The sequence below is a fragment of the Jaculus jaculus genome, chromosome 15 (genome assembly GCF_020740685.1).
Source record: "Jaculus jaculus isolate mJacJac1 chromosome 15, mJacJac1.mat.Y.cur, whole genome shotgun sequence".
NCBI classification, from domain to species: Eukaryota; Metazoa; Chordata; class Mammalia; order Rodentia; family Dipodidae; genus Jaculus; species Jaculus jaculus.
Genome location: NC_059116.1, coordinates 24,890,923 through 24,903,099, shown reverse-complemented (window position 1 = coordinate 24,903,099; position 12,177 = coordinate 24,890,923). Strand labels below are relative to the sequence as shown.

General features: G+C 45.7%; 1 protein-coding gene across 4 annotated transcripts in view; it reads left to right on the top strand.

The window, feature by feature from the left end:
- Positions 1-12,177, top strand: part of Osbpl1a (oxysterol binding protein like 1A) — a 238,528-nt gene that overhangs the window by 209,010 nt on the left and 17,341 nt on the right. For all 4 annotated transcript variants that reach the window (XM_004654838.3, XM_045134619.1, XM_045134620.1 and 1 more), the window contains 3 exons: positions 6,478-6,612; positions 8,066-8,163; positions 9,928-10,110. In XM_004654838.3, coding sequence (XP_004654895.2) covers positions 6,478-6,612; positions 8,066-8,163; positions 9,928-10,110 — 416 coding nt within the window. The remainder of the gene's footprint in view (positions 1-6,477; positions 6,613-8,065; positions 8,164-9,927; positions 10,111-12,177) is intronic.

The following is a 12,177-nucleotide window of genomic DNA, read 5'->3' as shown; positions in this document are numbered from 1 at the left end:
CTCGTCTGTAAGATCACCCCAGCCCCTCTCCTGTCTCCTCAGTGAGCGTCTTCTCGTCTGTAAGATCACCCCAGTCCCTCTCCTGTCTCCTCAGTGAGCGTCTTCTCGTCTGTAAGATCACCCCAGTCCCTCTCCTGTCTCCTCAGTGAGCGTCTTCTCGTCTGTAAGATCACCCCAGCCCCTCTCCTGTCTCCTCAGTGAGCGTCTTCTCGTCTGTAAGATCACCCCAGTCCCTCTCCTGTCTCCTCAGTGAGCGTCTTCTCGTCTGTAAGATCACCCCAGTCCCTCTCCTGTCTCCTCAGTGAGCGTCTTCTCGTCTGTAAGATCACCCCAGCCCCTCTCCTGTCTCCTCAGTGAGCGTCTTCTCGTCTGTAAGATCACCCCAGTCCCTCTCCTGTCTCCTCAGTGAGCGTCTTCTCATCTGTAAGATCACCCCAGCCCCTCTCCTGTCTCCTCAGTGAGCGTCTTCTCATCTGTAAGATCACCCCAGCCCCTCTCCTAGATCACCCCAGCCCCTCTCCTGTCTCCTCAGTGAGCGTCTTCTCGTCTGTAAGATCACCCCAGTCCCTCTCCTGTCTCCTCAGTGAGTGTCTTCTCGTCTGTAAGATCACCCCAGCCCCTCTCCTGTCTCCTCAGTGAGCGTCTTCTCGTCTGTAAGATCACCCCAGCCCCTCTCCTGTCTCCTCAGTGAGCGTCTTCTCGTCTGTAAGATCACCCCAGTCCCTCTCCTGTCTCCTCAGTGAGCGTCTTCTCGTCTGTAAGATCACCCCAGCCCCTCTCCTGTCTCCTCAGTGAGCGTCTTCTCGTCTGTAAGATCACCCCAGTCCCTCTCCTGTCTCCTCAGTGAGCGTCTTCTCGTCTGTAAGATCACCCCAGCCCCTCTCCTGTCTCCTCAGTGAGCGTCTTCTCGTCTGTAAGATCACCCCAGCCCCTCTCCTAGATCACCCCAGCCCCTCTCCTGTCTCCTCAGTGAGTGTCTTCTCGTCTGTAAGATCACCCCAGCCCCTCTCCTGTCTCCTCAGTGAGCGTCTTCTCGTCTGTAAGATCACCCCAGCCCATCTCCTGTCTCCTCAGTGAGCGTCTTCTCGTCTGTAAGATCACCCCAGCCCCTCTCCTGTCTCCTCAGTGAGCGTCTTCTCATCTGTAAGATCACCCCAGCCCCTCTCCTAGATCACCCCAGCCCCTCTCCTGTCTCCTCAGTGAGCGTCTTCTCGTCTGTAAGATCACCCCAGTCCCTCTCCTGTCTCCTCAGTGAGTGTCTTCTCGTCTGTAAGATCACCCCAGCCCCTCTCCTGTCTCCTCAGTGAGCGTCTTCTCGTCTGTAAGATCACCCCAGCCCCTCTCCTGTCTCCTCAGTGAGCGTCTTCTCGTCTGTAAGATCACCCCAGTCCCTCTCCTGTCTCCTCAGTGAGCGTCTTCTCGTCTGTAAGATCACCCCAGCCCCTCTCCTGTCTCCTCAGTGAGCGTCTTCTCGTCTGTAAGATCACCCCAGTCCCTCTCCTGTCTCCTCAGTGAGCGTCTTCTCGTCTGTAAGATCACCCCAGCCCCTCTCCTGTCTCCTCAGTGAGCGTCTTCTCGTCTGTAAGATCACCCCAGCCCCTCTCCTAGATCACCCCAGCCCCTCTCCTGTCTCCTCAGTGAGCGTCTTCTCGTCTGTAAGATCACCCCAGCCCATCTCCTGTCTCCTCAGTGAGCGTCTTCTCGTCTGTAAGATCACCCCAGCCCCTCTCCTGTCTCCTCAGTGAGCGTCTTCTCGTCTGTAAGATCACCCCAGCCCCTCTCCTGTCTCCTCAGTGAGCGTCTTCTCGTCTGTAAGATCACCCCAGTCCCTCTCCTGTCTCCTCAGTGAGCGTCTTCTCGTCTGTAAGATCACCCCAGTCCCTCTCCTGTCTCCTCAGTGAGCGTCTTCTCGTCTGTAAGATCACCCCAGTCCATCTCCTGTCTCCTCAGTGAGCGTCTTCTCGTCTGTAAGATCACGCCAGTCCCTCTCCTGTCTCCTCAGTGAGCGTCTTCTCGTCTGTAAGATCACCCCAGTCCCTCTCCTGTCTCCTCAGTGAGCGTCTTCTCGTCTGTAAGATCACCCCAGTCCCTCTCCTGTCTCCTCAGTGAGCGTCTTCTCGTCTGTAAGATCACCCCAGTCCATCTCCTGTCTCCTCAGTGAGCGTCTTCTCATCTGTAAGATCACCCCAGTCCCTCTCCTGTCTCCTCAGTGAGCGTCTTCTCATCTGTAAGATCACCCCAGCCCATCTCCTGTCTCCTCAGGGAGTGTCTTCTCATCTCTAAGATCACCCCAGTCCATCTCCTGTCTCCTCAGTGAGTGTTTTCTAGTCCATTAAATACTTTTGTGAAGAAAAACAAATTAGGGGGCTGGAGAGATGGCTTAGTGGTTAAGTGCTTTCCTGTGAAGCCTGAGGACCTAGGTTTGAGGCTCGATTCCCCAGTATCCATATAAGCCAGAGGCACAAGGTGGTGCATGCATCTGGAGTTCATTTGCAGTGGCTGGAGGCCCTGGTTTGCCCATTCTTTCTTTCTCTTTCTCTCTTTCTCTCTGTCACTCTCAATAAATAAATAATAATAATAAAAGAAAAATAAATTAGAGTCATACTTACGGGTAATGTATTCTTCATTCCTTTAGGAAATACATTTAAGCCAGGCGTGGTGGTGCACGCCTTTAATCCCAGCACTCCAGAGGCAGAGGTAGGAAGATCACCATGAGCTCGAGACCTCCCTGAGACTACATAGTGAATTCCATGTCAGCTTGGACTAGTGAGACCCTACCTTGAAGAAGAAAAAAAAAAAAACATTTGAATTCCTTTGAGATCCTTGGACAGCCAAGTGAACCATAGAAAACAGGAAGAAAGCTGAGCTCGAAATTGTGTGTTTCTTACCTAATTTTTGTGCAGGGTCACCTGTCAGGCCCCCTGCTCAGGACTGAGTTCCTGCATCCTTTGTGTGGCAGTCATCCTAGCTGACTTGAGAGCACTGTCCTGCATATTCAGCTGCTAACACATAAGGTGTGCTGCTATTGGAGTGCTTTCCCTACAGTTCAGCCTGCCTGTGAAGTGATCACAATGCTTGCAGAATACCATACCCCTTTCTTCTGGAATTCTTCAGGTCATTGCTTACCATGAATTAGATAAGCTGGCTAGTTCTCATGGCGTAAGACCACGTTATGGAATTTAGAGTATGTTAAGTGGGAAGTTGCAGGCGGTAGATGGGGACACGCCAGGTGTCAGGCACAGGAAAACAGCCAGTGCTGCGACGCCCCAGGAGACAAGACTTGAGCTGGGCCTAGGTATAAAGTGAGTGTTAGGGAAGACAAGGGAATAGAACGGAGCCTTCTAGGTCATGAGCGGCTATGATGAGACTTAATTCACTGCCTGAGACCATGCCTGTCGTCATAGGTGCTCAGTTAAACATTGGTGTAATGACAGTGAACATGAGTGAATGAATTGGAAGTAATACACTTCCTTTGGTGCCAAAAGGTCTGACTCCTGCAGCATTTGTGGGAGCATGAATAGGTAAAGTTTGTTTGTTTGTTTGTTTGGTTGGTTGGTTGGTTGGTTGGTTTTTTGAGGTAGGGTCTCATTCTAGCTCAGGCTGACCTGGGATTCACTATGTAGTCTTCGGGTGGCTGAAACTCATGGCGACCCTCCTACCTCTGCCTCCTGAGTGTTAAGATTAAAGGTGTGTGCCACCACACCCAGCTGGTAAAATCCTTTTGGAAGATACTTTGCTTTATAGTATTTGCAAACATTTTATCTGAGAAGGCCTTTGACCTAGACCCTCCACTTAGAGAAATCTACTTTAAGCCATACATGCCTATGGTACAGAAGATACAGGATCAAACAGTTCATGGCATATGCATATTTTAAACATGTCCTAAGTTTAGCATATACGACTTACTAATGTGTCCAGAGCTTGTCTAAGTGCTTTGTAAATGTTAGTCCTGTGGCAGTAGCTTTTGTTAAATACCAGTAGTATCTTGTTACTGAGAAAGAAACTGACCCAGAGATGAACTTGGCCAGAGTTTCAGGTAAATGATGAAGCTAGGAGTGGAAATGGTTTTGTTGAGTGGTCTTAACATCACACTATTGAGCCATTAGAAAGATGTATGCATGGACGTGTGTGAGCCCCCCCTCTAAACACAGTGGAAGTACATGGGACAGTCCACAGAGCTAATGCCAGACTTTAAAAAGTGAAAGAATGTCCTCCCTCCTCTCTCGCACGTACACCCATGTGTGTATCCATGTGTACCCATGCACTGTGCTGGGACATTATCTCCGGGAGAGTAGAAGGGAAGGGAAAAGACATTTTCATATTTTCCTTTTCTATCAAGAGAGTCATATATTCCTTTTTTTTATATGGAATGTATTTTTTAGGTAGAAGAGAAGGAGCCTGGTACATGTTAATTAACACAAGCTTTGGGCATGCCAGCATCCTTGACTAAGCCCTGCGGTGGCTCAGGGTTTAACGAGCTCCTTGGCTGTGTGTAGTTGGGCTCCTTTCCTTCATTTCCCTAGTGTGGAAGCCAGAAGCCCACCTTTCTTTTTAATAGGTTGAGCTGCTGCCTACCTAGTCAGCAACATTTATCTTATGATAATAAGTGGGCTTTTAAAAAATGTCTTCCAACAGATTTGTGAAGTTGACAGTATTTTTGTTTGTGCAGGTCAGGAAGAATGAGGGCATTTTGGGGAAAGTCAGAGCCAAGAATGGTGGCATTCAGCCTGGTTGTTCCTTGGGACCATACCTAACCAGATGTTGCTAGCCAGCAGGTTTCCTGAGAGACCAGGTTCCTAAGGGAAAGTTAAATATGGTAGAAAGAGCTTGAGAAGATCATCAGAATATTCCAAAACACCATGATAAGTTTGTTAATGACTTTGAAAGACCCCATAATGATGTTTATGGGCAGGGTGTGGTGAACAGACTTGAAAGGCTTGCCCTTCATGTTGGAGACTACTACCCAGTCGCTAAACTGGCAGACAGAACTGAAAAACCTTTCCTTTATTTTTTTGAAAATCTATTATAACAGTTCTTCTTGTCTATTTATTTATTTGCAAGCAGAGAGAAGACAGAAAGAGAGAGGGAATAGGACATCAGGGCCTCCAGCCAGTGCAGATGAACTCGATACATTCACCCCTGCATCTGGCTTTATGGCAGGTAGTGGGGAATTGAACCCAGGTTCGTTAGGCTTTGCAGGCAAGCACCTTAACTGCTAAGACATCTCTCTAGCCAGAAAAACCTTTTCTTAAACAGAAATAGCCTTCTATCATCCGCTTATAACTTATTCTAGAGTGGTATGGTCAGAAAAGTCCAATGTTGCCACACCAAAACAGTCTCTAATTTCTTTTTGAAAATTACCCACTGAGATTATATGTGTGGTCAGTCCTTATCTACTGTTAGAAGATGAACCTGGGCACACTGAAATTCTCGTGAGCTTATTTGAGCAGTGATTCCTGACTCAGGTAACCTCAAACCTCAAGTGATTCAGTATTCCATGAAGAGAGCTGGAAGGAGAAATTTTAGAAGGTTTTCTTTTTTTTAATTTATTTATTTACTTATTTATTTATTTGAGAGTGACAGACACAGAGAGAAAGACAGATAGAGGGAGAGAGAGAGAATGGGCGCGCCAGGGCTTCCAGCCTCTGCAAACAAACTCCAGATGCGTGCGCCCCCTTGTGCATCTGGCTAACGTGGGACCTGGGGAACCAAGCCTCGAACCGGGGTTCTTAGCTTCACAGGCAAGCGCTTAACCGCTAAGCCATCTCTCCAACCCTTTAGAAGGTTTTCTTTGGAGGGAGAAAGACAAAGTGGGGAGTTGCTTGGTTAGGTAGTCAATTTTTTTCCTTCTTTTTTTTTTTCTGGTTATTTTTTGTTTGTTTGTTTTGTTTTTCAAGGTAGGATTTCACTGTAGCCCAGGCTGACCTGGAATTCACTTTGTCGTCTCAGGGTGGCCTCAAACTCACAGCGAGCCTCCTACCTCTGCCTCCCCTCCTGAGTGCTGGGATTAAAGTTGTGCACCACCATTCCTGGCTAGCCAGTCAATTTCTTATTGGTACGACCTAGTGCACATAGCAATCCAAGACACGGGAACCATCTCAGTCTCATGACCCTAAAATTGTTATTTTGACCCCATATGAAGATTCTGCTTTTTGCATGCCCATCACATTACCAATCCCATTTCCCAATGCTGTGGTAAGGAGGTTCATCCACGGTCATCAACTCATGGTCACCGTTAGATTGTGTACTCTGTGAGACCCAGGAGAAAGTTTGAGTAAGTCTTATTTTCTTATATTGTTCTAGATTCTCCATATTTTCAGATATTCTGGAAAAATCAATGAAACTGAAGTGATATTAATTAAATTTCTTGAGTTGGACTTGGCAGTTACTTCCTTTTCAGAGACATGTGTGAAACCAGCAGATAAGTTTGCTGTGTATGATATTGGACAAAACAGTTTTGGTTTTCATTTTAAACAGGAACTATCCAAGATCACGATGCCAGTCATTTTTAATGAGCCTTTGAGCTTCCTACAACGACTCACTGAGTACATGGAGCACACTTACCTCATCCACAAGGCCAGTTCACTTTCTGATCCTGTGGAGAGAATGCAGGTATGTGGCAAGAGTTTGTCTCAGAGACTTGTCTCCTCCCTCCCTCCCTTCCCACTCTACCACATTGAGTCTGATGTGTGGTAAGAAGTGTTCCCAAAGCTTAAAGAGTCCACTGGGCCCACTCCCCCATCTGTCCCTGGGGAGTGCCACAGCAGTAGAAGACAGATGGGAGTTTCAAGAAGAACAGAGGTGGTTGGGCCCACACCTGGCTATTTAAAGCCGTTTCCAAGTCTTTGGTTTAAAAGGTACCATTGTGTTAAGGAATGTATCAGTTACTTTCTTGCTGGAACAAAATACCTGGCCAGAAGCAGGTTATGGAAGAAAAGTGTCAAATGCAGCTTACAGTGCCAGAGGGTAGAGTCTGTCGTGGTGGGGAGAGCATGGCAGGGACAGGAAGCCAGCACCACATTTTCACATTAGTGGAGAGGAAGGAGAGACAGTCAGAGACAGCAAGGCAAGGCAAAAGCAGGGCTGGGCTGTAATACCTTCCCCAAGTGGCATACGTCCTCCAGCAAGGTTCTACAACTTTCCTAAACAGCACTGCCAGCTGGGAGTTAAGCATCCAAACACATGAGTCTATGGGGGACATTTTCTTCAAACCACCACAGAAGGAGAGGGAGATACAACGTCTCTTATTTCAAATTCATTAACATTGTGTATGACCAAACAAAAGACAGCAAGTAGTGAACTTCTTAAGTTTTAAAATAGATGTTCATGTGGTCCATCCACATGGGTAGATAAGACACAGACCAAGTATAGGAGAAAAAATACTGTCAAACAAAACAGTAGCTGTCTGAATCGAGCCTTTCTGTTTTCTCTATATAAACTGCATTTTTAACTTAATCTTTGGCTTTGATACCATTTATTTATTTATTTATGTTCACATTTATTTCTCTCTTCCTCAGTTCCGCATTACACATCAATAGGCCCAGCCAACTTTGTGTCCAAAGTATTAAGAGAACAAAAGCATGTCTTTACTGTACATGTACATTTTCTTTGTCATGGCTCTGTAATGATATAATAATGACTTGCATTACACTAGATTTATAAGTCATCCAGAGATTATATAGGAGATGTGCATAAGTTATATATAAAGACTGTGCCCTTTATATATTGAGCACCCAAAGGGGTCCTGGAACCAGTCACTCTCAAATACTGAGGTATAACTATAGTTAAAAAATATTAAATGTGTTAGCAGTCACTGTGTTTAAGAGCTTTTCAAGGTCCTTGGCAGATTTTTTTTTTAGCTGTCATAGGGTGTTATGAAAGCCACACAACTTTCATTATGAATATGCAAGCTTTTATATTAACTTTAGAGAACTATATGAAAAGCCAAAACAATTAAATTCCTCAAAATAATTTAGTCAGTTACTGTTTCAGCATAATTCTGGTTCTTGGAAAATGAAAAGCAAAGCTGGGCTATTTTTAATATGTGCACTTCTCTGTCCCTCAGTGTGTAGCTGCATTTGCTGTGTCTGCTGTTGCTTCTCAGTGGGAACGGACTGGAAAGCCCTTCAACCCACTTCTGGGAGAGACTTACGAATTAGTTCGGTGAGGTCTTTTGTTCCATCCTGGATGGTTTGTTAAATTCACGTGCTTTTCATTGATTTTTTTCAGTGAAGAAAAAAAATACGTATTTCGAGAACACCAAGTAGTTCTTTCTGACTAGAGAAAATTAATAATTTTGATGTTTCTTTCCATGAAATTTGTTATTTTAGAGGGAATGTTAATAAAAAGTACTGAACTGGGGACTAGGGAGATGGCTCAGCAGTTAAAGGCGCTTGCTTACTAGCCTGCCCGTTTAAGTTAAGTCCTAAGCATTCACATAAAGCTGGACACAAAGTGGCATGTGTGTCTGGGATCCCCATGCACCTGTGGAAGTGGAGCCAGGAGAGTCCAGAAGCTCGCGGGCAGCTAGACTGGCGCACACAAAGCAACAAAACCAAAATAACAGGGGAGACCTGTGTCAAGCAGAGAGAAAGGAGAGGACAAAACATTGACTTCTCAGATGTGCATCGTGGCACACATACACCCATAATTTACCCCCCGCCAAATGTATAAAAAGTAATCATGGGCTAGGGAGATACCTTTTTTGTTACAGTGCTTGCCTTGCAAGAGTGAGGACTTGAATTCTGTACACAAATCCACATACCAAAGGCAGGAGTAATGGCATGCACTTAAAATCCCAGCACTGTAGAGGCAGAAACAGGCAGATCCCTGGGGCTTGAGGGCAGCTAGTCTAGTCTATTTGACAAGTCCAGGCCAGTGAGAGATCTGTCTTTAAAAAGGTGGATGGAGCCTGTGGAACAACAGCCAAGGCTGCCTTCTGGCATCTACATGTACATGTAAAATAATAGCGTGGATTTCGGTGTTCCTGGTCATGTGGTGTTAATTATCCTCCTTTTTAGGTAGATTGTATGATATGATAAGATGTCCCAAATATACAACCATAACCACATGGAAAAAATGATATATATGGTATCATATTAAAGGCAATGACTGTATGTACAAGTCTAGTTCTTTGTAATAGTGCTAGCCTGTTTTCTCGTTTATACACAACCTGGGACAATTTATGTGGATTTAGTTTTTCAGTAACTCCCTCTTTTTCTTAGCAAAAATTTTGATCGCATTTATGCTCATTGGAAAGTAGACATGCTGTGTTAAATGCAATCTCATAATGTAAAGAATATGTTCTCAATTTACATGGCTAATCATACTAGTTTCTTTTCTTGTTGATGTGATAAAAAGTAACTTAAGGGAGGAAGGGCTTATTTTGATTCAGTTTGAAGGGAAACAGTCCAACATGGCAGGGAAGTTATGGGATGTCAGGAGCTTGAAGTACTTGGTCACATTTCATCCACAGTAAGGAAGCAGAGAACAGACAAGAAGTGAAGCTGGGCTGTCACACCTTTAGGCCACCCCCAGAGACCTTCCCTCCAGTAAGACTCCACCTCCTAATGGTTCTACACCATATAAAACAGTGGCACCAGCTGGGGACCAAGTGTTCAAATACATGAGCCTATGCGAGCCACATCACATTCAAACCACAGCATTAACCTTTATGGAAATCATCTATGTTTTTTGTTTCAATAGCTCAAGCAGCTGGCACGCACCAGCATCGGATGCAGAGGCTTGGGGTGCATGTGCTCTTCCTCATGCTGCGCTCACTTTCATTAGGACAAGGATAAAGAATGCTTTACTCTGGTGAACTGCTCCCTTCACAAGTTAGTTGCTTCTACTGGAGGGACAAAGGTGTACGCAGTGAAAGAGTACATTGCAATGTTGCCTTTTGCTTTCTTTTTTTTTAATCTTAAGAGATGACCTTGGATTCAGACTCATCTCCGAACAGGTCAGCCATCACCCACCCATCAGTGCGTTTCATGCAGAAGGATTAAACAACGATTTCATCTTCCATGGCTCAATCTACCCCAAGCTGAAGTTCTGGGGGAAGAGTGTTGAAGCAGAACCCAAAGGAACCATCACATTAGAGCTTCTTGAGTAAGTCCCAGTCAAGCCCTTCAGCTGTTCTAACGCAGCTCCGCTTGTACATGTATACTCATGTCTGCAGATCCTACCTTTCCTTCGTAGCTGGAGGACATGAAACAAACTAAACTTCTGGCCTCTCCTGAAAAGAATGTAAGCAGTATGGGAGTGTTAATCAGCCTGAGTAAGTGTAAAGAGGTGAATAGACATTTTAGTGTGCCTAGATTTTCATGACAGTTATTATGAAACTAGCTGTCTATCATGGTGTGTATGTTCTGTTTAAGGATCTTTTGCTTTTTAATTGGTGTGTGTGTGTGTGTCTGTGATGTGGGGGGGGGCATGCACATGGCACAGTGTATATATGGAGAGCTGTGAATCTCAGGGTGTTTGTCCTCCCCTTCCACTTTTTTTTACCCCCAGTGGTAGGTTTTCACTGTACCCCAGGCTGACCTAGAATTTACTTTGTAGTCTCAGACTGGCCTCAAATTCACAGTGATTTTCATACCCTCTGCTTCCCAAGTGCTGGGATTAAAGGTGTGTGCCATCATGCTCGAATATCTTCTTTTTTGAGATAAGGTCTCTAATTTTGCCATGGTGTGTGTCAAGTCTAGCTGGCTCTGCTTCCCACTGCTGTAGGCACATCAGGATCACAGGTGCATGTGCCACTTTGAGTCTTGGTGCTGGGGAATTGAACTCAAGTTGTCAGGCTTGCAAGGAAGCACCTTTAACCACAGAACCATCTCCCCAGCCTGTGCTTAAGAATCTTTTAAAATAAATTCACATTAGGTAAGCTGGGGACTCTCTTCTTCTGAAAGATTAACTTTAAATTCAAAGGCAATTCCAAGCAAGTCAGAATAAACATAATCTACCTCTGTCTGTCACTCATTAGAACTAGAAACCCTGGTCAAGAGACATAAAGTGACATTGTGCTTCTGAACAGTAAATAGAGACAGCAGACCTAGGAGAAAATTGAAATTCTCAGGACCAATTTGTCAGTAAAATTCTTAGTTTGATATTATTCCTTTTTTTCTCCCACGCTGCAGAACTGGGTATTCATTAGAGGCAGACAGGAAAGTTTGTGGTGGCTTGAATGAATGTACCCAAATAGATTCAGGAGTTTTATTAAAGCTTATTATTTAGATCTGCAGCCTCCTGGCTTGAGGAGGTATTGGTGAGGGTGGATCCTAGGGTCCAGCCTTAAGGTGTGGGGGTGGATTTGGAATTCCAGCCTAAAGAGATGCAGAGTGCCTGAGCTTTGCCTGGAGTTCCTAAGTGTGCTTGCTTGCTTTTGGTGGTGGTTGCTTTTCTTTCTCTCTGCTTAGACTATGGAAGTGGGCCAGTGTTTTCCACTATTATGGAACTGGCCCTGGATCTGTAATTTTCAAATAAATCCCTTCTTCCTGTAGCTGCCTGGTTTGGCAGTTTATCCTAGCAATGTGTGGCTGTCTAATACAAGGTTCCACAAGAAACCGTCCCTTTTCTGATTAGAGGCCCTGGAAAGGTCCTCTTGCAGACACAGACAGCATTGGAAGTTCTGGTTTCTTCCACCCCTTCCAGACACACAGAGTGCGTGTCAGACCCGTGGCTGCCGTCCTGGAGTAGCTGCAGTGGCCACAGTCACGCAGTGCCTGGGACTCAGAAAATCCCTCACTGTAGCGCAGGGACTGGATAAAGAGGCTGCCGTGGTCTGAAGAGTGTGAGGCACACCCTTGTGACTTCTTTACCTCTCTGCCCTGGCCCAGCTGTGGGTAGTGCTGACAGACCTGGCTCAGACCCCTCTGCTGGCCAGAGAACAGATCAGAGGCCCTGAAGCACAGGGGGAAGAAGCTCCCCAGACTGGCGTTCCATTCCTAAGCCTGTCACCACAATCTGGGATTCAGATAACCCCAAGTGGAACTCCAAAGTCTTTGAGACCTGAGGACTAGGTGGCCTGGGTGCAGGCCCTTGGATGCCCACCAAAAGATGCATCTGAATAACCTATACAAAGGTTTGAAACCTTAACACTGGGCGTGAAGCAGAAAGAGGGTCGGGACTTGTGGCCTGACACGTTAGTTGCCTGCAAACAAAACAAAGACAATACTC